The 26,201-nt window shown below is 43.8% G+C and overlaps 1 protein-coding gene across 1 annotated transcript; it reads right to left on the bottom strand.

Moving 5' to 3' along the window:
* Positions 1–357: 357 nt before the first annotated feature.
* Positions 358–13,008, bottom strand: LOC306747455 (aggrecan core protein-like; the record flags this gene model as incomplete). Its single annotated transcript, XM_079230513.1, has 18 exons — positions 358–425; positions 522–704; positions 916–1,060; positions 2,446–2,528; positions 2,632–2,790; positions 4,573–4,686; positions 6,184–7,905; positions 8,003–8,101; positions 8,201–8,494; positions 8,999–9,126; positions 9,208–9,382; positions 10,034–10,336; positions 10,459–10,752; positions 10,871–10,998; positions 11,328–11,502; positions 11,724–12,015; positions 12,684–12,775; positions 12,921–13,008. The coding sequence occupies 18 exons, from the start codon at positions 13,006–13,008 to the stop codon at positions 358–360; spliced, it is 4,542 nt and encodes a 1,513-aa protein (XP_079086639.1).
* Between the last annotated feature and the right edge of the window lie 13,193 nt (positions 13,009–26,201).

Raw genomic sequence — 26,201 nt, 5'->3', positions numbered from 1 at the left:
GTTTCTCACACCATGAACCGGTTTTACAGCAAATCCTGAATCCACCACGGTCCACCTGTGCGGTGCAGATTTACAGCAGCATCCATTGAACCAGACAGATGCTGCCTTCTATAAAAACTGATGTGGAACAAAACATCTGCAGCTAAAACTTCAACAAAACAAACATTATATTACAATACACGCGATGCAAATAAACTCAGAGCAATAAAGTTATCATATATAATTCAAATATATTATGAGGGACGGGGGATTGAAATAGGATGTCGCACTCCAACGATTTGACCCTTTAACCAAAGATCTGTGCACTGCAAATGTTCTTAAATAATTCATTCCTCTTTGTTTTTTTTGTTTTCCTTTTTAGTGAAGCTTGCTGCCGACTGTCAGACGCCTGCTGCTCCTCCGCTGTATTCTGTGTCTGGCTTTCACTGCGACGGGGCGAGAAACACAACAACAGTTAGTAAAAAAAACAAGAACAACACAGCTGTCCTTACCTGTCACAGAGCTGTTTCTACCAGACTCACCGTGGGTACATTGCACTTGGGGTTTCTCCCACTGTCCGTCTGCTTTACAGCGAACCGTCGGCGGGTGGCGCTGTCTAAACCCGGGGCTGCACTGATACCGGATGATGGAGTTGACGGGGAATTCCTCCCTCTTGTTACCAAACATGTAGGCGTTCTCCACCTGCGGCGGGACGCCACAGGACACTGAGGACAGAACCAGAGGTTGTTTACCAGGTGGAAAGAAAACATCCAAAATACACAATTGGTTATTTATTTTACTATTGTGTTGATTTTCGTCTGTAGATTTCTTCTAAATTCGCCAAAAGTTACCATTATATAATAACTACATATTTAAACATAACATTTCAGAAAACTTGTAACACAAGCTTCAGAGCCTTCGCCTGGACCGACATACCTGGGCCTTTCTTGCAGGTAAACGGCAGGTGGTAGTTGCAGGGCACGTCGTTCCACTGGCCGTTCTCATGCCAGATCATCACCACACAGTCTTCTCCAGAGTGGACGTAGTTATCCGGCTGGTTCGGCCTCCAGTTCTCGTATTGCTGAAGAAGAGGAGGAAGTGGACACGTTGTTTTTACTACAAAGGTAAACGCAGGCGCTAAGAAACCGGTAACAGCGACGACAACGTTTCATTAGAATCTCTTTTTGTTTTTATTCTGTCAACCGTTGGTTTGTGGACTGCCGTTTTGAAACCTTGAGTTAGACAATTCGAGTAATTCACTCTTAGACTTCTATACAACCAGAGGAGTCATCCCCTGGTGGACAGGAGAGAGAATGCAGCTTTAACACATGAAGCATAGACTTCTATACAACCAGAGGAGTCGTCCCCTGGTGGACAGGAGAGAGAATGCAGCTTTAAGACTTGAATCATTGGCTTCTCTCTGCAGGATTGGAGGTTGCCTCCTGGTCCAAAACAACAACAACTAACTCGCCACGTTATGAAAGCCCTTAAAGAGGGAATTAATGGAGAAAGTAGTTTTTTCTCATGAATGTTCCAGCAACGAAGGTAAACCTGGATCCACTTTCAGAGTTCCAGAGTTAAAAAGTCCTCCCACTCATCATTCTCAAACTCAAACTGTCACTGGTACCTGAAGCAACAAGCCTCCACCAACGCAGCCATGTTATTTTAAATACGAACTCCCAGTAGTGAAGTCAATTTATTTTTCTGCTTGCACCTGTTTTTACATTTTTTTGTACCTTTATATAAACCTGCCTGTGTTGAGTGCTGCAGCTGGGGTTGTGTTCATGACGCAGTGCTATTTTGGTGCTGGTTTTGGCAGGACATTGCATTCACCTGCTCAGACAACCTCCTACAAGTGCAAACAGCAATTTGCATTGCTTCAGTTGGCAAAGATGACGTTTCACAGACCTCTTGAGGGCTGTCAGAGATCAAAGGAATGCATAGTCCACTGCACTTATTCATTCTTCAATCATCATGAATCAATCTCTTTCTGTTTTTTTTTTCGTGGTTTTGTAGTCATTTTATGTCTCTCCGTGGACATTTTGCATCTTCTTGTGGACATTTTGCATCTCTTTTTGTGGTTTTGCTGTTTGTTTTGCATCTCTTTATAATTGTTTTCGGTCACTGCAGTCATTTTGTATCTCTTTGTGGTTGTTTGGTTTCTCTCTATAGTCACATAATGTCTCTTTGTGATTGTTTGGTTTCTCTCTATAGTCACATAATGTCTCTTTGTGATTGTTTGGTTTCTCTCTATAGTCACATAATGTCTCTTTGTGGTTGTTTTGCATCTCTCTTCTTGTCTTTTTGTGTGACTATGTGGTTGTTTTGAAGAGTAAAAACTGTACCCACAGTGTCAGTAGACTTTGTTTTAAGGATTTACAAACCTAACCGGTTGGGTACCATACTGTATTATACTTCCCTCTTCCTATAATGGGAGCAACACACCAGTATAAAGTCCCGACTCACCAGTGGAGTGCCATCTATCCAGCGGAAATCATCCTCTACAGTCTTGTCATTCAACCCGATCCACTGGTAGTCCTGTGCGTTTGCTATTAGAGAAAAAAAAGTGTTGGGATAGACTTTTTCACCATCTCTACACACACACACACACACACACACACACACACACACACACACACACTATGCACTCACAGTTGACAAAGTCTTGCTCCTCTGGCGTGATGATGCTGGCCAGGTGGCCGTTCAGGTCCCGGCAGCGCTGCTCTGCGTCGAGCCACATCTCTCTGTCAGAGAAGTGCAGGTAGCAGTTCCCCTGAAACTTCGTCCAGCCGTCTTCACACAGCTGCTCATCTGCAGCCGCAACGCCAAAGAGTCAACGTTCATTCACTGGGCGCCATTCTGAACGTCACCTAAATATACGTGCGTATAGTCAGTGTAGTTTAGTATATTTTTTTATTTTTAGGCCTTGGAGACAACTACAAATGGGTTGGAAAACTAAAGCACAGCATCTGATGATGAAGAAGATATTCTGTGTTTCTTATCATGGTTTCTGTGTTCGAGAAGCTGATGAAGTGCTTGATATTGTTCTCAACCCTTGTAGTGTTTCAGTTTGAGCTAAATATTCAGTATTTGTCTTGTGAGCATATTTTTCCACTGCGATGCCCTCAGTCAGTCTGACGCACAAAACAAACGTCCCAATGCAGAATGGAAAATTATTAATGCTCCACTTCAGCTGGGAGAGCTCAGCCCAACACTAATGCAATTGTGCATTTTTTTCCTTTATCTGTAACATTCAAAGGCTTCATTCATTTATTCTCTTGCTCCACCTTTATGACTTCAGGGTCATGACTCAACGGCACTGTTTAAAACATTTCTGCTTCATATACAACAACATCCCAAATATTATAAATATTACACCCACGAACGTTAGACTTCAGTTAAATGTAGCTTTTTTAATTAAATACTTGTTTGACATTATATTGTAATGTTGTAGCAAATACAAATATAAACTCTTTGGAGTATTGCTGTAAACTCTGAACAATAAGCCTACTGCATTACTTGATGAGCAATATATATATATATATATATATATATATATATATATATATATATATATATATATATATATATATATATATATATATTTGTTTGTGATTGTATTTAGTTGCCTTTATGGACCCACATAGACCCTTTTAGTGCCGATGTTTTGTTGTTGTGAAAATAAATGTGATCTAAAGCTCTAGCGAGCAACGATATCGGCAAAGCGTTTCAGAGATGGAGAGAAAATGTGATGAATAGTTTAGCTTGACATTCTGCTAACCTCCTCATCCTAGTTTAGCCTTCTGCTGCTTGCAGAAGGCTACACTATATGAGATGGAGAGAGATGTTGCTAACAGGCTAAACTATTCGAGATCAAAAGATGGCCGCTGTTGGACTCGTTAGTTTGCATGGTGGAACCAGCAAACTAACCAGCGGGCGGCTAGCTACTTAGCTATCTCGCTAATTCCGCCATATGCTTCTACACAACACAGAACATTATCAGAACAAAGTTGTCATGTATTTGGCGTTCGTAATGTGCTTTCCTATGCTGTGACAAGAGAGCGAGGTAAAAAAAAAAAATAAGTATTAAGCTGTTAAATTGTAATAATTTAGCGGCTGGCTAGTTAGCCAGGTACCTTGCTAATTCCATCATACTTTCATGCTAATGTTACACTGGCCACAGAAAATTAGAGTGAGTGTACATATTGAGATAAACTATTTCATTATTAAACAACAAAACCTGCTAGCCAGCGTTAACTAACCTGTCCAGAGTATTATTTTGCCTCCACCTAAGTTCCGCCCACAAAAATACATGTTTACTAACAGGAAAAGGAGTCTATAGGAAAACATGGCCGCATGGCAAAAACAGAGACATCACAGTTACATGTTGTGCATCTTTGTGCCTCCATGACTCCTCACAGAGCCACAGCGAGTATTGATGCTATCAGCTGGTGATGTTCAGCATCTCTTTCTCTCTCTCTCTCTCTCTCTCTCTCTCTCTCTCTCTCTCTCTCTCTCTCTCTCTCTCTCTCTCTCTTCGGTTGTTTTCCAGAGGCTGTTGTTAGTATTTATTAGCTGAAGCTGATCTCATACCGATCTCACAGCGTTCCCCTCCGTAGCTGGGCAGGCATAAGCATTTGTAAGAGTCTGCGCTCTCCACACAGGTGGCTCCATTGGCACAAGGGTTGGAATGGCACACATCTACCTCTGCAAGAAAGGGGGGCGGGTGACACTACTGTTTCAGCTTGGGGTGGGGAGGGTAGGTTGATAAAGCTGTGATAGATGGACTATCACACCTTGGGACTGACAAGTTAGTGAACAATACTGTAGCTGCTGCAACTTCAGATTCAAATGTTTAAACTTACTGCACTCTTTTGATGAATCGTACTACTTGAGGTCCTACCAAATGATAAAGATATTCACTGAAATATACAACATTTCTGCAAAAAGAACTACGAAAAATTGTAATATCTGCAGTGAGTTCATATTTTAATCTGTGGTTAGTTGCAGCAGGAGATCAGTATTTATTTTGTACCCATATGATGCCAGAAAGCACATATGTTGCCTCGGGGTTAAGCATGCAAACAGCAGAGCGGAGGCGGCGTGCTGGCACAGCAAACCAAAAACAACATGTAGGCTTGAATTGTGATAAGACGTGTGACACAGAGGCTGTGCAACCTCAGAGCAGAGTTGACACATATTTGACAAGCACCAAACATTCAGTCTGCCACAGAGACCCATAACCAGATGGACAAAATTAACATAAGGAAATCAAGGGAACACAAAACATAACAAAAATATGAAGAAAAACACACCAGGACAGAGCAGCAGGGAGAGAAACTGATTTGTTTGTAAGTCTAGTAATACTGATTTGTGAAATACAATCGCAACCAGTTAAATGTGTATCTGAAAATATAACTGACAAGTGGATTAATAAACAGAATGCAGAACAATGTAACACATGCAAAGTGCTCAGCAACAAAGACATTCAGAGAAACATGACAGGTGAAGTCTGTTAAACCAAAACATCATCACACAGTATTGAATTCAGTAGTTTTCGGAGAAAGAAAGAAGAAAAAAAAGAAAATTGGTACATGCAACCGTTTTGGGACTTACCGTGACACAGAGCAACCCCTTCCTCTACTGTGCATAAAGCAGCACCGCAGGGGTTGGGTTCACATGGGGTAAAACCACCTAGGAAAGCGGTGAAATTATTCACTGATTCAATGAATTCAATGAATTAATATCTGAACTGGAGTATTGTTCAGACCTAATATATGCAAGGGATAATTCCCCCTGAGATGTACCCCTGAAGTTACCATATTTGGAATGCAGAGGAGACGCCGTATACGGCTCTAGTAGCTACAGCGACCTGTCAATCACAGTAAGCCTAAAGCATACTCTGCTTTATGGTCTATTTGACTTTAAATGAACCATCATTTACCAAATTAACATCCTGCTGTATTGAAGAATACTTGAAACTAGAGATTGAGACCATAATCTCATGTTTACTGAGAAGTTGTAATTTTCTCATGGACAAACAATACATACAATCTGACATATTTTTGCAACCGGAGTTAGTCACCCCCTGCAGGTCAGTAGAGAGAATGCTAGTTTTAAGACACTTCCGCATCGGCTTCACTCGGTAGAACCGGAGGTTGCCGCTTGCTAATGACAGAATGAATTAAGAATAGGTTGACCTACCCTCCACTGAATAAGTTTCTTCAACGACGCCCGGTGTCTGCAAAGTGGTCGTTGTAGTTGCAGTGGGAGGAGCAGCCAGTCCTGCAGGGGCAAGCACAGGGTGGGGGGTTCGATAGACGTCACCAGGGGTCTGGGACAGTTCACCCCCACTAAGGGCCTCCTCTGGTCCCGCGGTGCTTTCTGTTGATGCCCACTCACTGGATGGAGAGGGGAGCAACACCTGTGGCAGATCTCCAGACGAAGCTCCTGAGCCGCTGGTCGTGGACAGGTGGGTGTCTCCACTGGCAGAGTTGAAGCCACTGCTGCTACTGCTTCCTTCTCCGCTGTACTCCACTGACCCCTGTCCAAGCTCCATAGACAGAGTAGTGTGAGATGCCTCGGTCAAAAAATCCCCAGTGACAAATGTAACACTTCCTTCTTCTCCGCTCGTTGAGGACTCAGAACCAGACATTTCTGATCCAGACATTCCTGATCCAGATATTCTTAATTCAGACATTCCTGATTCAGACATTCCTGATCCAGACATTCCTGATTCAGACATTCCTGATCCAAACCCAGAGAAGAAGCTTGAGCCTCCAAATCCAGACAAATGTCCACCACTCCCCTGTCCAGAACTGTAGAGTAAAGACCCAGAGACCTCCTGCTCTCCGGAGGATGATACTGTAAGCTCAGTGAACCCTGACCCCACAAGGGTCACACCCGAGAAGAACCCAGAGCCACTTCCAGAGCCGCTGAGAATCCCAGATCCTGAAATGTCTCCAGAGCCACTGAATGCCAGAAGGCCTCCACCAAGCTCATACTCCTTGTGGGTAACAGAAGTGGACGCATCGATCAGTTCTTGATCGATTAGTAAGATCTGTGCCTCCCCCCCTCCAGAAAGCTCTCCTGAGTGTCCACTAGCACTTCCAGATGAGAATCCTGATGGGAAGCCACTTGAACCAGAAAAGTCCTGTACGGCGATGAAACCGGACGACATGCCAGAGAACTGTCCACTTTCCCCAGAGCCATCTATGGAAGAGCCACTCTCCTCAGAGCTGAAACCAGATCCAGAGCCGGATCCGGACAGGTCCCCGCTAGCACTGAGCTCTCCCGAGCCTACTTCAGATGAAGGGAAGATAAAGATCCCCGAGCTTCCCTCGCCAGCTTCTTGGAGTCCACCTGAAGCCGAGCCCTCTCCAGAGAAAATGCTGTCAATGCCCGAAAATACAACGGTGATGCCGGATCCGTCTCCACTGAGAGCTGATCCAGAAGAATCTGTACTGCTGAGACCTGATTCTCCACTGGGCAGCTCAGCTATGGCACTGCCGGCAAAGTCTCCAGAGCCAGACAAGTCTCCAGAACCAGATAGGTGTCCAGAGCTAGACAAGTCTCCAGAACCAGATAGGTGTCCAGTGCCAGACAAGTCTCCAGAACCAGATAGGTGTCCACTGCCAGACAAGTCTCCAGATCCAGACAAGTCTCTAGAACCAGATAGGTGTCCACTGCCAGACAAGTCTCCAGATCCAGACAAGTCTCCAGAACCAGATAGGTGTCCAGAGCCAGACAAGTCTCCAGCAATAACCTTGTCTCCAGAACCAGAAATGTCTCCGGAACCAGACAGGTCTCCAGAATGACCCCCAGAGGCACCATCAACCGAAGACCCTGAGCCAAAGTCTGCTAAACCAGAGCCAGAGCCAGAGCCAGAAGTCTCCACAGGTATAGGAGAGACGATGGAAGGAACAGCTGAGGATATAGAAGAAAAGAGTGAGGCATATTGGAAATAAAACGGACATTTGCACAAGTAATAAAGTCATTTGTTCATGATTTAAATATAGCTCACCAGGCCTCAACAAATCAGTTATTGATGTTAGGTTAAGGAGGGCCTCCTGGATGTTAGTGATGTTCAGTCCAGTTTCATTTGCAATAAGTAGAAAATCCGCTGAAAGAATTGAACAATGAGTGAAAATGATGAATGAATGATGATGAAAAAATTAATGTTTTTATAAATCAGCCTGATATATAACAGCCAAGCATGTACCTCTGAAACAGTATGCATCAAATCTGGCATCAAGTTCAGGGAAGTTGGTCTGGTTGGGGTGAGAGTACACAGTGTGCACTCCTGATTTCCCAGCTCCACAGTCAGTGCGGGGGTTGTTGATGGGATAGCGGACGCTACGATCCAGGAGCCAGCCAGCGCGACACTTGTCAAAGCCTATCTTCCAGGCTGCGTAGAGCTCTCCGGTGGAAGCCAGCACGGCGTTGTGCTCTTGACAGCTAGAAGCAGCCTCATCATAGGTGAAACCCTCAGCGGAGCTCACATGGAAAACCTCACCTGTAGAGCAAAAGAGGAGTAAATGTCAAGATGGGGAAAAAGAAAGAAAATAACTTTAAATAATTGATATTATTGCTGTCTAAAAAGATACGGATAATGTCAGTAAGCCTGTTCGGGTTGATTTTCTGTCATCTTGTACATAGATATCAAATAGATCCGTTTTGGTAAAGGAATTTCCCCTGCTAAGTATTATTGCAATTTTTGTTGTTGTAAATTACTTTATTTAACCTTATTTTTGTTCTATAGGCTTTATTGTTATGCTGTTGTTTGGTATAATATATATTTTTAAATGTCATGGATGACAGTTTTAAAACTAATTAAGTACTTGCTTATTATTAAATGCTAAACTCCTCCATTGTGATTGGATACTGTCACTAAAACTGACTGTGACGGTTTTGGCGGTTTGGCTTTTCAATAGCGTGATATTGCAATAGTGTGGTTAATGCAACAGCCCAAATAGCTTCAGAATAAAAGCTTTTTCTTTGCTAAAAGTTATTTTCTTACCTTTGAGCCCATTAATGAAGCAATACACATCGTATCTCTCGTCTCCCGGCCTCAAACCATATGACCGAACTCCAGGTTGATCCCCCAGATCTCCAGCACACTTATTTTGTGGGAAAACAATGGGGTACCTAGAAAAGGGGCAACCAAGATAATGTATTGTGTTTGCGACATGAATCCCTCTGCCATGCTTTGAAAAATGTCAGATTTACCTGACAGTCTGGTCCAGTAACCATCCTGCATTACACTGGTGATATCCAGCCTTGTATGCGGCCTTCAGCTGCTCTGGCGTGGCGATGGAGGCTCCGACACTCTGGCAGGCCAGCTGGGCCTCAATGAAGTTGAAGGCGTATGGGCTGAAGCCTGAGCGATAATGGAAGACCACACCTGTGCAGAGAAACCACTTTGTGATTAGGGACACTTAATTAAGTTTTATAACTTAGTTCCAAAACAAGGACCCCAACCCAAACATATCTAATTTCCTAAGTATTTAAGCACTACTGACTCATCCCACGACCCTAATCCCTTCATCCCTTACCCTTCATCCCTTACCCTTCATCCCATGACCCTAATCCCTTCATCCCTTACCCTTCATCCCATGACCCTAATCCCTTCATCCCTTACCCTACATTCAACGACCCTCATCCCTTCATCCCGCGACCCTCATCCCTTCATCCCGCGACCCTCGTCCCTTCATCCCTCGTCCCTTCATCCCTCGTCCCTTCATCCCACAACGCTCGTCCCTTCATCTCTTCACCCCACGACCCTCGTCCCTTCATCCCTTACCCTACATCCCATGCCCCTCATCCTTTCATCTCTTCATCCCTGGTCCCCTTCATCCCACAACCCTCATCCCTTACATCCCTTCACCCCACGACCCTCATCCCTTCATCCCTTACCCTACATCCCACGACCCTCATCTTTTCATCCCTTACCCTACGTCCCTTCACCCCACGACCCTCATCCCTTCATCTCATATCCTCATACCCCCCATTATACAGTTATCACAACATGCATCAACAGTTCAGTATTACTGACCAGTTGGCGGCATCACAAAGCCTTTGCTGGGCTCTCTTTCTATATCGGGCCGAGCGGTGGCTTCTTCTATCAGGTCAATGACGAACTCGGTGACGTTTGGCGGCTGAGGCAGTGGCAGCCCGGTCGGGCTCTCTGTGAAGGTGAAGTCCACAACGGTAGGCCGCTGAGTCTCCAGCTCTCCGACCGCCTCGCTGTCTGTGGTCGTCTGCCTGAAGAACACCTCTGGGCTCTGTGTCACCGAGGTAACGCTCAGCATGCCGCTTCCCTCTTCTATGATGCCCGAACCTTCCTCATCGGGGGACTCTGGAGGTGATTGAGAAGAGAGAGGCTAGGGATCAATCTCTGCTGTGGTTATGTACAGTGTGTTTATCCAAGCCTTTCAATAATGAGCTTAACAGTGCTTTCAGTATCACAATTTGGCCCACCTGTGTAGCAGAAGGCGTCGTAGCGGGACTCCGGAAGTGGGTATCCTGTCTGGTTTGTGTGGAGGTAAACAGTTCGCACCCCCAGCAGACCACCTCCGCACTGCGGCCGCCGGACGTTGATGGGGTAGCGGACGCTCCTGTCTCCCAGCCAGCCGGCGTTGCAGACATCCATCCCACCCTGCCAGGCCAGGTAGAGCTGCCCAGTGGTGGCCAACTGAGCTCCCTGATTAAAGCACGCCACCACCGCCTCAGAGTAGGTGAACTTTTCTGCAGAAGCTTTGTAGAAAACTCGGCCTGTATCAGATAAGAGAGCTTTGTTAAAGTCAAAAGATTGAGCTAAAAACACCCCACTTCAAAATGTAAGTGAATTCCCACAGCAATCAGAAGCGTTGCGGTGTTGATCTCAGTGTACCTGTCATCTTCTCAGTGTAGCAGTAGACATCATAAGTCTCATTGACGTCCCTCACTCCGTATGTCCTGACCCCAGGAAGCTCTTCTTTGTCGCCATAGCAGTTCACACGCGGATCATGGATCGGGTACCTTTGGTTAAATGGAAATGAGCTTTGGTGTCTTCAATACGAAATACGGTAACAAATAACAATAACCAAAAACTACTTTTGTTGGCGCTCACAAGCACAAACTAGCCGTGTTGCAATTCAACTGTCAAGCAAATTCTTTAAATTAATGAACACTACAATTTATATTTGGACACTTTTCTACAGTAGTGTGTTTTACCCTCTCATTAGCACGTGGATTTCACGTTTGGGAGTTAAAATCTTGAGTGTGACATGTTGCTCTACCCCTCTGTGATAAATAGAGAAATAGAGAATAGTAAAGAGTTGTTGTTGCCCATCACATGACAAACTGACCTGACTGTGTGGTCAGAGAGCCAGCCGGCGTCACACTGGTGGAATCCATCGTCGTAGGCCGCTTGAAGCTGTTCGGCTGAAGCCACGACGGCACTGTTCTGGGTGCACGCTGCCTTCGCCTTCTCAAAAGTCAAAGTGTAGCGGCCCATGATTGGCCGGTAGTGGAACACCATACCTACAGAGTTAAACAAGGACTTTAGTTTGACTGAGAATTAATTAAGTAACATCTGCACATAACAACATATTTTGCAGAATAGAGCAGATGCGTGCACTTGTCTTCTAAATTTGGTTGCATTTTGCACCGTGGCTTCAAGAGTTATGGCATGTTATGTCAACTTGCCCCCACAACTACAATAATCTTATCATATTGACACTGATGCCGGCTCATGTTGTCACCTTGAACCTGCACATGGACGGTGTCGTGGCTGTCCTCGATGCCTTGCTGAACCTCACAGCGGTAGACTCCTGTGTCACTGGACCGCAGCTCGGATATCTTGATGCTGGCGTCCGTGGAAGTCGAGGGGTAGCCCAGCAGGTGAACTCTGTCCAGGTAGCTCTCGCTGATGCGCACCTGTCCCTCCAAGGCCACCAAGACAGTCGTGACTTTTTCTTTGGTGACGAGGCTCCATTTGATGCGATGAGCGAGGGGAGCGATGGTGGGAGCTCCTGGGTCTGGGATGGTGTGGTCCTACGTGGGATACAAAAACACAATTCACCACCAATTTCCTTTTTGACATCTGAAAACTAATTGAAAAAAAACAACAGAAATGGTAGTGCACAGTGGGTTTATTAGAGAGTGCTCCTGAAGACAAAGTTAATGGGAGCATTGGGACTGGAAAATAAATGAGTCCATGCCTTTAATAAGTGCCAGAGAGCTGCAGTTAAGTGATGATTCTCTTTTTCATATTTCCTGTTGTAGATTGATTCAGTGCATCCCAAAATCAAAAATACATATTTTTAGAGAGATGTCTGCCTTCTCTCCAATGTCACTGGACTTAGCTTGTTGGACTCAAAGCGCAAAAGAATAATTTGAAAAAATGTAATTGCACTTTCCAGAAATCATTCAGAAATTGTGTTTTTCAAATGTACATAGTTTAATTATATCAGAGAGGCAAACATATCTATGGACGATATCGCCAAAACTAGGCTACTTGCATCAAAACAATCTAGATCACTGCAGGTAAGAGGAAAAATATGTGTTTTGGGGGTGAACTGTTCCTTTAAAATATGTAAGCTGTGGCTTTAAACACAAGCTGAGAGTACAAATCCTAAATATATACAGTATATAATGGCGTACACAGTGGGAAAACGTACTGGTTCTCAAAACAAACCATCATTAAGCTCATGATCACTCACCTCAAAGTAACACGGTAGTACCAAGGAGGATCCCAGTAGAGGGCGCTGTGGCTCCTCCAGAGGAACGCTCACACTCAGCACATCCTCCGGGTCTGTGGAGGAGACCAGCAAGAGTTTTCTGGTGAATACTAGACTGCTGCTTATGGCAACGACATGCATGGAAGAGAAGATCATGTTTCTACCATCTAATTAAAATAATTACTTTATTACATGCTCCTCATGCGGATGCTTTCTTACCCATAAAGGAGTGCTCTTCATAAATGTAATCAAATGCTGCTGAGATGGCATGGAAACACACAGACAGCAACACAATCCTCGTTATCATGTTTTACCTGAAATAAAAGAAAGAACATTAGCAAAAAAGTAAGTAAAAACTCTTTGTAACATCATCACACATAACATTAGGATTTTAATAAAATTGTAAAGATGTAATCTAAGACATATTATTTTCCTGCAGGATTTATATTCAACCTTTCTATGCTGATGATGGGATGTGAAATTATAAAATATGCATATAGTGCTATTTCTGTTTTCACTGATTCAGTAAAACAAGAAGAAGTTATCTTCCAAGTGTGGTAGTGCATGAAAGTACAGTGTAGTAAAAAGATACAACTTTCAGTAGTACAAAAATAGATACATATGGGAAAAGAATAAAAAATGCACATCCCACAATACACAAATACATCTTTTAATTGAAAGTACAGTAAGTAAAAAAAATGGGTGAAGCTCTGGTTTGCTTTTTGCTGGTTAAGAGAGAGAATACAGCTTTAACACATGAAGCAAAGCATATACTTCTATACAACCAGAGGAGTCACCCCCTGGTGATCAGGAGAGAGAATGCAGCTTTAACACGTGAAGCATATACTTCTATACGACCAGAGGAGTCACCCCCTGGTGATCAGGAGAGAGAATGCAGCTTTAACACGTGAAGCATATACTTATATACAACCAGAGGAGTCACCCCCTGATGGACAGTAGAGAGAATGCAGCTTTAACACATGAAGCATAGACTTCTATACAACCAGAGGAGTCACCCCCTGGTGGTCAGTAGAGAGAATGCAGCTTTAACACATGAAGCATAGACTTCTATACAACCAGAGGAGTCACGCCCTGATGGACAGTAGAGAGAATGCAGCTTTAACATATGAAGCATATACTTCTATACAACCAGAGGAGTCACGCCCTGATGGACAGTAGAGAGAATGCAGCTTTAACATATGAAGCATATACTTCTATACAACCAGAGGAGTCAACCCCTGATGGACAGTAGAGAGAATACAGGTTTAACAAATGAAGCATAGACTTCTATACAACCACAGGAGTCACCCCCTGATGGACAGGAGAGATAATGCAGCTTTAACACATGAAGCATAGACTTCTATACAACCAGAGGAGTCATCCCCTCGTGGACAGTAGAGAGAATGCAGCTTTAAGAAACTTCTTTTTAGAACTAGAGGTTGCCACCTGCTACAAAATACACACTACACTACACTACACATGGAAGTCCTCCATAAAGTTACATCCATTCATTGGAAACACGCTGAGCTGCAGTTTGAACGGCCTGAATGCCGGCTCTGTCTTCATGAATATGCTTCTGGTTCTGACAACATTCTTCCTCTCTCGGCTTGTGGAGGGAGGGTCAAATCAATCACACTCAAATCCAAATGATTCAAAACTCCCCCTCTCCACTCTCAAACAGACATGATTCCAGTTTTCCTAAACAAAAGCTACACAGCAACGACATTTTCCAAAGAAACATCTCTGTGACGTCGACGTGCCAAAGTGAGGAAAACAAGGAGCTCCAGTTCTTTCAGGAGTAGATGTTGGCTGTTACTCCATCTGAGTAGCGCTTCCTGCTCCTCCCTTCTTTTTTTTCCCAAGTTCAGATAGATTTAATTGTTTGTTTGTTTAATTATTTAAAAAGAATAGTTTGTGAAACATGTGATCCACCTGAAAAATATACATACAATACTAACTGCCTGTGTGACAAGTTCATTTAGAAATGCAGGACTTTAAGTTGAAATTTAAGTTTGACATTTCTTTTATTTCTACATTTATTTGTTGTTGTTTGTTGCCTTGACTTGATTGTTTTAAAGCCTGTTTCTAATACCACAAATTATAATTAGAATCCGATGACAGTCTCTGGGTGAATGGTGAGAATGCAGGTATGCAATTGAACCTATTTTAATTATGGAGGACACATTGTGATTTTTTTTTGTAAAAATCGAAGGAAAGAAGAAAAAAAAAACATCAATATAACAGTTTATTCCAAACGTTTATCCAACTTTCAGTTTCCAGCTTCCTCAACGGCACTTTTGTTTGAAACCCTGGAGGGAATGTCTGAGCTGCGGTGTTTGGACTTCAGTGACAGTTCATTAGCAGCTGAGTGGTGTGTGTGTGTGTGTGTGTGTGTGTGTGTGTGTGTGTGTGTGTGTGTGTGTGTGTGTGTGTGTGGCCGACTCCACACTGAGCTCATTCAGCCCCTTGCGAGGTCCACTCCCAGAGAGACCGGGGGCCCATAAGACCAGACCTGTTCCCCCTGAAGCCGTACTGTGGCAGCTCTGACGACACCCGGCTCTGAGTAAACAGCAGCTTTTCCATCACGTCGCCACACTGCTGACATTCAGGAGCCGCGTGAAACACGACGGGAGGAGTCGAGGGCCGAAGGTGTGGTCGTGACGGGGCTTTAATGCTCACCCGTTTCTCTTTTTTTTATATATTTGGTCTCTACATGAGACACATTCCTCAAGTTAAGTTTCATTGGGTTTGATACAGACAGAAGTAAAACTGTCCAGTAAATTAGACACAGCTCACTAATAATAATAATAATAATAATCCTGAAACAGGGATGAGATGTTAATGATGTTCTTTTGTCTGTTTTTAATCTGCTTCAATATATCATTAACTTAAATATACTGTGGTACTCCATAGTGAGTTATACTGACTTTCTGATACTTTACAATGTATACTTTGATATCATGTTGTTTATCTAGTTATTATCAAATCATTCTGGTTTTCTGATGTGGTTCAGATTTGGTTTTAGTCTGCATTGTTTTTTTCAGTTATTTTTAGCTTCTTTTTTTTTAAGCTATTGTGAAATGTTTTATTTGTGTTCCATAAATTACACAGATATGATACTAAGTTACTGATTATAATTGATACAAATGTCTGCTTTGAAGAAGACAAAACAAATTAAAATACAGACTTTGGATTTCTTATGAAAAAGAAAATTCATAATGAGCACAAATAAAGATGATGAAATACAATAGCTAAACTTAAACAAGCTTTTTAGAATACAATTTAGTTTTGTAATATAAAGTGTATTAAAATAACATCACAAGGATGTGAATGAGGATATATTACACTTACAAATTATAATAAAATACTGTTTAAATAAAGCACACAAGGTGATGGAAATAACATCATTATAACTTACCGCATTTCCTCATAAAATATGCAAAAACAAAACCATAAAGCAAGTATTTCGCCCACCTGTTGTAGAAGCACCTTCACACTTCAAACTCTTCTTCAGTGGTGTATTTTTTTGGTGGTCAGCTGAGCTCCGGGTTGCGAGTTTTTAAAAGTCCCAGTCAGCAGCAGCTCAGGATGCTCGGCTGTGTGCAGAGGAGAGAGACTGGGACCAGGTCTGGTTGTCACACCTCTGGGGGGGAAACACGTCAAGCTGCTAACCGTGAAGCAGGAGGTGCACCGCTTTCAAAATAAAAGCAGCCCGCTGCTGCTGCGTGGTTGAGTTAATCACAGTGGAGTGCCGGGTCAAATTTGTTGTATTGCAAAACCGAGCATTAACATGTATTTAATTTCTCTCACATAAGTAGAGACGAGTCACTTTTAATGGAAGAAACCTTAAAGGCTATAGCCTATAGCGCAGTGGTTCTCTACCTTTTTTACAGTGATGTAAAATATTGTTTTTTGTAAAAAGATATTGTTTAAAAAAAAATACCCCCTGACCAGTGCAAAGCATTTTTTGTTGGAAAAAAAAATGTAATACACAGCGCTTTGCCATCAGTGTCTGATTTAATATATACAATTCAGTTGATGAATTTGCACTTATATTTCATTGAATATTTATGAAATAACTATTTTCAAAGGATTTTTGAATGGATGCTAATTTTAAACATATATTATTTAATCCCAAGTGCCTTCCCCCATTTGAGAACCACTGGCTTAGCGCAGTGTTTTTCCAAACCTTTATCTATTTATCAATCAATCAACCTTTTCTATAAATATTGAGAATTTAATTGAATTCTTTGAAAATATATTTGTATTTCATTAAGAGGTGGTAGTGTAATGGTAATAATAGCAGCACTAGTAGTAGTAGACTCATCATTGTTGTTGTTCCCTTCATGGTCTGTATCTTCTAATGGGCAAATGTTCTGCTTTTATTTTGAAGGAAACGTAACCTCAGGCTGTTTGGCATACTTAACTCATGTGATGGGGTTGTGGGGGTCGAGGGAGGAAAGAGGGGTGGAGGTAGGAGGGCGTGTGCCGTTCCTCCCATTGGCTAGAAATGAGGTAATGATATTCTTTGAATAAGATTAGACTACTGTATTTCTACCGGGGGCCATTTGAAATGCACGGCCATGATGTAGTACTGAGCTTATAATAACTTTATCGCTCTGTGTAGTGCTTTTTTAAATTATTATTCCATCATCACCTCCTAAGTGATCCCCGTCTATAGATTTATGATCAAACCCAGGTCACCACATTAATTAATGTGCCTCTAACACATTTGAGAGGATCACGCCTCACCCCCTTTAACTCCTCAAAGCAGACAAAGCTGCTCTTTCACTCAGGTGCCACTGAGAGCTCGATGGACAGGAAACAGCAACATGTGCAACTGCAGACGCCTAAAAAAAATCTTGTTGCTACGGATACAAATGAACCCCCACTTATAAAGGGAGCGCAGATTGAGTTTAAGTGGGACATAATGACAGCAACGCTCCATTTCCAACGGCAGCATATGTTCCACTTAATTTTTTTTATGCCGGGCTATTTGTTCCCTCATCCACCTTTTTGTACTTTGTTTGGAAAAATATGAATCACTCAGGAGGTTGATTACGGTAGCATGCAGCCGAAGAAATGGAACAAGAGTTGAAGGGTCGTTCCCATTCAAATCAGCGTCAGGATGGTTAGACTGGAGGCCATACTTTATTTCTGTTGCCATTGCAATTAATTAGCTTGCTAATTCCACCATGCTACACAGGTTACAGAAAATAAGCCCAACAGCAGCACATTTTTTCATCGATCTAACCGTGAAGCCTGTTAGAAACATTTATCGTCATCTCTCTAATAGTTTAGCCTGTTAGCAAAATGTATCATTTACGTAATCTCTCCTTAGCTTGTTAGCATAATGTTGCTTCATCTCTCTAATAGTTTAATCTGTTCGCAATAGTTAATTGTCATCTTTAGTAGTTCAGCTCATTGTCAACATATATAATTATCTCTCTTATAGTTTAGCCTGTTAGCAAGACTTATCTTCATATCTCTTATAGTTTAGCCTGTTAGCAACACTTATCTTCATATCTCTAATAGATTAGCCTGTTAGCAACACAGCGACACTTATCTTCATATCTCTAATAGATTAGCCTGTTGTCAACACTTATCTTCATATCTCTTATAGTTTAGCCTGTTATCAACACTTATCTTCATATCTCTTATAGTTTAGCCTAGATCTCTAATAGTTTAACCTGTTATCAACACTTATCTTCATACCTCTAATAGATTAGCCTGCTAGCAACACTTATCTTCATACCTCTAATAGATTAGCCTGTTAGCAACACTTATCGTCATACCTCTAATAGATTAGCCTGTTAGCAACACTTATCTTCATACCTCTAATAGATTAGCCTGTTAGCAACACTTATCTTCATACCTCTAATAGATTAGCCTGCTAGCAACACTTATCTTCATACCTCTAATAGATTAGCCTGTTAGCAACACTTATCTTCATACCTCTAATAGATTAGCCTGCTAGCAACACTTATCTTCATACCTCTAATAGATTAGCCTGCTAGCAACACTTATCTTCATACCTCTAATAGATTAGCCTGTTAGCAACACTTATCTTCATACCTCTAATAGATTAGCCTGCTAGCAAAACTTATCTTCATACCTCTAATAGATTAGCCTGCTAGCAACACTTATCTTCATACCTCTAATAGATTAGCCTGTTAGCAACACTTATCTTCATACCTCTAATAGATTAGCCTGTTATCAACACGTATCTTCATATCTCTTATATATTAGCGGAAAGCTTGACGAAACTATTAGCAACCTGTTGAGTGCTGTGATGGGAGGCCAACGGGATGCAGGAATGCTTCACTTGAGAGCGTTGGATTTGTTCTCGCTGGATTTAAATCTGAATAGTGTGCAGTAACTGAACCACCCGGCCTCTGAGAAGAGGGGAGAGACTCTGGCCCGTACGGCCAGGTTGTGTCTGCAATTGTTTACTCCGCCATGTTTAGGTTTTTCCACTTTCAGGTTGTTTGTCCAGGGAGTTTGAGTCAAGGTGTGGCTACAAACTGGGTTATTTATACTGGACGCAGGGTCGGAGGAAATGACTGAGTTGTCACTCAAGCTCCACCCTAGCAACCTGTTTTGCAATGACATAAGAATAACGGTTATCCAGGTGTCTGAGGCTGTTTTGAGGCGGATTATATTTTTGTCTGTGGTCCTCTCTCTTCATCTGTGTTGAACTGACGCGACCCACAGCGGTGGATCCGTGACAGAGTTTCAGTTAAATCCTCAGGGATCAGCAGACATTTCTTTATTCATAAGCTCCTTTCACAAAAAGAAAAAGGCCACTTTCGGTTCAGGAAAAGTGCTGCAGTCTGAGAGACGGGGAGAAGAGTCTTGAACAATGAAGGTTGTTGTTTGATGAAGTTTGCATGTGTAGATGCATGGGAGAGATTGACCGAGACAAACCTTTAAGGGGTGAGATAAAATACACGAAGCTCCGCCCCCTTTTACGCTGCACTGAGCTCTATCACTTGTTTAAGTTTGTTAATATTGAACGTGCCACGAGTCCAAACTATACCAAATGTGACACTGTGCGTCCTCGACTCCCCAAAAATACGCCCGCCGAGTATGAAGTAGTTTGGATGAACGGTTCTAGAGATATGCAAAGGACACACGTGTTAAAAACTTGTCTGTTTCGGCAAATGAGCTTTAACCTTGTGAGAAAATATTGCATTTTTGAATCCACACTAAATAACATTTATTTTCACAATAAACACTTGAAATGAAGAAGGCACTTGCAAATGACAAGCGAGTACAAAATGTAAACCATGTGTTTGTGTTGAATGTTTACCTCTTTGTACCAAATCGCTTGCAAGATAATAATGAGAATAAATATGAAAAAAATATGTAATCACACCCTCTAAACTTAAAATAAATGTGGGACCAAAGACCTGAGAAGAAGCCCACCTCAATCCTTTTACCTGGAGGTGTGTCAGAGTTCATTGCTCTGTATAAACAGGTTTTCTTTCAAGCTGATGGACTTCTTGTAACTTCTATTTAAACATGTTTCATACCTGTGAAGCTTCCCTGCATTCGGGAAGTGGGCTCTCCGGCCGCTGAAAGGATTTTCTTAGAAACCTCTCAGGAGAACATGTTTTGAAAGCAGCGTGTGTTTATTTCTTTCTGGCCTCGTGAATGGCTCCTGTGTGCCGCTCGCTCTGGGTTACCTGTCGGACAGAACCGAGTCCGCCGCTTCGCGAGGTTAAGAAACAAGCTCCTGATTCCTGCTGCACGCGAGACGTTTACAATATCTACAACGTGTTAAACATGCTGCATGTTAGGGAACTTTTTTTTTATTTTGGCGTTTAGAGGAAAAACAAATACTCTTATTGATAAGCCCGAGCAAGTTTAAAACCACAGGAGCTCAAACTTTAAGCTTGAGAATCGTCCAATCAGTGTATTTGGATTTAGAGACAGTAGATGAGCTGAGAGGGAACTAATCTTCTGTATGAAGGCCAACCACAGAGTACCGAGTATTCTGGCTCTCTTAGAAAAGGACTCTATTTTAGGCGTGAATGCCTCTATATGGATTTTTCATTCGAATTTCTTCAAATTCAGCACAAATATCCACCTGGACTCGAGGATAAACTAGATTTCTTTTTTAGGTCAAAGGTCAATTTGACCCCACAACTCAAGAATCAGGTCAGAAACAGATCAGTCGTTCTTTTCGGGGAGCAGAGCTGGAAAACACGGCGTCCACCGCCGCGTCGACTCGACACCCGGAGTCATTAACCGCCGCGTTACCCCGGGTGTCGTGGCAACGCGCCGGCGCCCTCTGAAAGAAGTCCTGTGCGTGTTTTTATGTGGCTCTCTAACGGCGTTCTCCCTGCGCTGGGTCAAACGGGACGCATTCACGTGTTAAAATAACTTCAATGGAGTTTCTTGGGTAACTGTTATAGTTTACACCCTATGGGCAGGGTTTTGTAGAGGCAAGATACTTCACTGAAAGAAATACTTCAGAGTTTTATTACTAGTCTTGACTTTCCAGCTGGTTGTACAACAAGCAAAAATGCAGTGTTAATGATGTCTCTTTTAGCAGAGATGGAATATCATTTCATAACTATGTTTTTATTAGTGTGTAATCACATGAAACTCATTTTGGTGTTTTTGTTTGCCAAATGCTTCATGTATTAAACCTGCATTCTCTTTACTGACCACCAAGGGGCGACTCCTCTGGTTGTATAGAAGTATATGCTTCATGTGTTAAAGCTGCATTATCTCTCCTGACCACCAGATGGTGACTCCTCTGGTTGTATAGAAGTATATGCTTCATGTGTTAAAGCTGCATTATCTCTCCTGACCACCAGATGGTGACTCCTCTGGTTGTATAGAAGTATATGCTTCATGTGTTAAAGCTGCATTATCTCTCCTGACCACCAGATGGTGACTCCTCTGGTTGTATAGAAGTATATGCGTCATGTGTTAAAGCTGCATCCTCTCTAGTGACCACTACGGGGCGACTCCTCTGGTTGTATAGAAGTCTATAGAAAATGACTTCACTGTGGAAAAGAGTTTTTCAGGTCGGGTGGATGAATCTCATTTACTCGTTTCTCAGGAATACCTTCACCTGTCCTGTGTTTTCATAGGTGCACGTTAAAGGAGAACGACATGAAGCATGTTCTTGACTTTTATATGGAGGTTTTCCACATGCCACACTTTAACCTACAGGCCGAGGGTTGCCTCTTCCACACGGCCGAGTGCTCGTTTTTATCAGTTGGGCAGTTCCAGAAACAACTTGGTGGTTTTAACAGGCAGCCAGAAACCCCACCAGGCTCCTGCAGGGGCCTCAGAGACCAGGGGCCCAGAGCCTGGACCTGCATTCATAATGAGCCCCCTTGTCCTGGTCTGACCTGTTGCTGTAAGTCACAGGGACTGTAACACCCCTGACTTTGGCAAATTGAAGCCATATGAGAGGTGGAGGGCATCAGAGGGCCTCCTCCTCCTCCTCCTCCTCCTCCTCTTCCTCCTCACAGAGGCTCTTTGTGACGGGAGCTGTGAGGAGAGGAGAGGGAACTGTCAGACCCCAAAATCTCACAATCCATACTCTGTTTTCAAGTGACGCAACACCATATTCATCCGCCATTCGTAGAAATACAGACGAGAAAATAACCTGCCGTAATTCGTAGATATACTATATATATATATATATATATATATATATATATATATATATATATATATATATATATATATATATATGCAAAAGCACACTCAGGGGAGGTGGGTCTGTAGTTATTTTAACCCAAACCTAAACCTAACTGAGTTATTTCCTGTGAGGACGGAAGTCTATTTTGAAAAGACCGCTAGCTGCATGTAACGGGCGGTAATTAACACGTGTTGCAGGACGAGGAGAAAAAGGTTGTTTTTGGGAAGAAACCATACGAACCGTTTTACGAGGAGATGTTGATGAGATAAAAATAACATCGTAAGCCGACAGCAAAGATAACATAGGACATACTTTTATCACAATGCACATACACACAAACAATAAAAGGCAGTAACATGTAAAGTGTAATCCAACTCCTGTTCAATTAGCAGCCTCTTTATTGTGGTTTTATTAGATGAATATTTATGTAGTTTCTATTTTGTTATTATATTTTATAGTATATATTTTGTGTATTTTTATATTTTCTGTTCATTAACTGTAATTACTTCTACTTTATCCATTACTTGTTTAACCGGAATGACTCTTGAATTAAAAATAAATAAAAACCAGACCGGATTCAGGGATTCAGCTTGTTGAGTCAATACTTTTATTATTATTTAAAGAAAGAGACATACTTGTTTTATATCGTCTGCATGTGTTATTGAGTCTGTTTTGGTTTCACAAACGTGACAGATTTCTTTTTATCGATTATTGTGTAATAACAGAAGACAGATGTCTTGCTGTTTGCTGTCTGATTTATCGTATATTTATTTTATTTTACTATTCCTCCTCAACTTCACGTGACAGAGAGAAGAAAGAGACAGAGACATAATATCAAATAGAAACATTTACGATATAATATATGCAACAATATTAATAGGCCTCTGAAAAAGTGCAAAAGTGGTACAAAAGTTGTACACTTTGATGCAGGAATGTGAAAAAAACTGTTATTGTGGTGTGAGGTGATGGCAAAGGGTACTACTACTACTACTACTACAACTACTACTACTACTACTACTACTACTATTATGACTAGAATAATAATAACAATGATAATAATTGTGATGATTATAATTATAATAATTATAGTAATAGCTTTTGTTTGGTTATATTCTTCAATGTTCAAATCAATAGAGATTTCCTTGAATTTAAGTAAAAAGTATTTGAAAGACAATGGCATTTTTTATATATATATATATATATATATATATATATATATATATATATTCATTCATTGAATGAATATATTCATTGGAGAGGCTCCTCCAATGAATCGCCACCTTAACGTGGTGGAGGAGTTTGAGTGGCTCAGTGATCCTGGGAGCTATGTTGTCCGGGGCGTCAGCCCCTGGTAGGGTCTCCCAAGGCAAACAGGTCTCGGGGGAGAGCCCAGACTAAGAGCGGTTCAAAAAACCCTGATGATGTACGGCCCACGGAATGAAGCTACCTCGCCCGGACAAGGGAAACCGGGGCACCCTCCCGGAGCCAGACCCGGGAGGGGAGCTCGACGGCGAGCGTCTGGTGGCCGGGCTTTCACCCATGGGGCCCGGTCGGGCTCAGCCCGAAAAAAGATCATGGACCAGCAACCCTGTGGACTCACCACCCGCGGGGGGAAGCATCGGGGTCGGGTGCTATGCAGACCGGGCGGCGGGCCAGGCAGGAGACCTGGGCGAGCCGATCGCCGGCAGCATAGACTAGCTCTAGGGACGTGGAACGTCACCTCGCTAGCGGGGAAAGAGCCGGAGCTGGTGCAGGAGGTGGAGCGGTACCAGCTAGATTTAGTTGGGCTCACCTCCACGCACAGTGTGGGCTCTGGAACCAAGCTCCTGGAGAAGGGTTGGACTTTGTCCTTTTCTGGAGTTGCCCAGGGTGAGAGGCGCCGGGCGGGAGTGGGGATACTGACGAGCCCCCGGCTGAGCGCTGCTATGTTGGAGTTTTCCCCGGAGAACGAGAGGGTCGCCTCCCTGCGCCTACGGGTTGCAGGGAGTAAAGCTCTGACTGTTGTCTGTGCTTATGCACCGAACAGCAGTTCGGAGTATCCGGCCTTCTTGGAGTCGGTGGGAGGGGTCCTGGAAAGGGCGCCGCCTGCCGACTCCATAGTTCTCCTGGGAGACTTCAACGCTCACGTGGGCAATGACAGAGAAACCTGGCGGGGCGTGATTGGGAGGAACGGCTTGCCCGATCTGAACCCGAATGGTGTTTTGTTGTTGGACTTCTGTGCTAGCCACAGTTTGTCCATAACGAACACCATGTTCGAGCATAAGGTGGCTCATAAGTGTACCTGGTACCAGAACACCTTAGGCCGGAGATCAATGATCGACTTTGTAGTCGTATCATCTGGTCTGCGGCCATATGTCTTGGACACTCGGGTGAAGAGAGGAGCAGAGCTGTCAACTGATCACCACCTGGTGGTGAGTTGGATCAGATGGCGGGGGAGTCGGCTAGAAAGACCTGGCAAGCCCAAACGTGTAGTGAGGGTGAACTGGGAACGTCTGGCGGAGGATCCTGTCCGGGAGGTCTTCAACTCCCACCTCCGGAAGAACTTCTCACAAATCCCGAGGGAGGCTGGGGACATGGAACCCGAGTGGACCATGTTCAAAGCCTCTATTGTGGACGCGGCTGCTCGGAGCTGTGGCCAGAAGGTCATCGGTGCCTGTCGTGGCGGCAACCCAAGAACCCGGTGGTGGACACCGGGGGTGAGGGAAGCCGTCAAACTGAAGAAGGAGGCCTTTCGGGCCTGGCTGGCCCAGGGGTCTCCTGAGGCAGCTGACGGGTACCGGCAGGCCAGAAGGGCTGCAGCTGCGATGGTCGCGGATGCTAAAACTCGGGCATGGGAGGAGTTCGGGGAGGCCATGGAGAAGGACTTTCGGTTGGCCTCAAGGAAGTTCTGGCAAACCATCCGACGGCTCAGGAAGGGAAAGCAGGGCCTACCCCAGGCTGTTCTCAGCGGGGGGGGGGGGGGAACTGCTGACCCGGACTGGGGACATCGTCGGGCGGTGGAAAGAGCACTTTGAGGAACTCCTAAACCCGGCTAACATGTCCCCCGGAGAGGGGGCAGCGCCGGAAGTCTTTGGGGTGGTTTCTCCCATATCCCTGGCAGAGGTCGCTAAGGTAGTCAAAAAGCTCCTTGGTGGCAAGGCGCCAGGGGTGGATGAGATCCGCCCTGAGATGCTGAAAGCGCTGGACATTGTTGGGCTGTCTTGGTTGACACGCCTTTTCAGTGTCGCATGGGGGTCGGGAACAGTGCCCATGGACTGGCAGACCGGTGTGGTGGTTCCCATCTTCAAGAAGGGGGACCGGAGAGTGTGCTCAAACTATCGTGGCATCACACTGCTCAGCCTCCCGGGAAAAGCTTATGCCAGGGTGCTGGAAGGGAGGCTCCGACCGCTTGTCGAACCTCAGATTCAAGACGAGCAGTGCGGATTCCGTCTCGGTCGTGGAACAGTGGACTAGCTCTTTACCCTTGCAAGACTACTGGAGGGGTCCTGGGAGTTTGCCCAACCAGTCTACATGTGCTTTGTGGACTTGGAGAAGGCTTTCGACCGGGTCCCTCGGGGGTTTTTGTGGGGGGTGCTGCGGGAGTATGGGGTGCCGGACCCGTTGGCACGGGCTATCCGGTCTTTGTACGCCTGCAGTAGGAGCTGTGTTCGTATCCTCGGTAGTAAGTCAGACACGTTCCCGGTGGGTGTTGGCCTCCGCCAGGGCTGCCCTTTATCACCGGTCCTGTTCGTGACCTTCATGGACAGGATATCTAAGCGCAGCCAGGGGGCGGAGAGGATCCGGTTCGGGAGTCTCGGGATCGCCTCTCTGCTGTTCGCGGATGATGTGGTCCT

This window comes from Taurulus bubalis (assembly GCF_910589615.1).
Source record: "Taurulus bubalis genome assembly, chromosome: 15".
NCBI classification, from domain to species: Eukaryota; Metazoa; Chordata; class Actinopteri; order Perciformes; family Cottidae; genus Taurulus; species Taurulus bubalis.
Note: the sequence above shows the minus strand (reverse complement) of the source record. Positions and strands in the feature narration are given on the sequence as shown.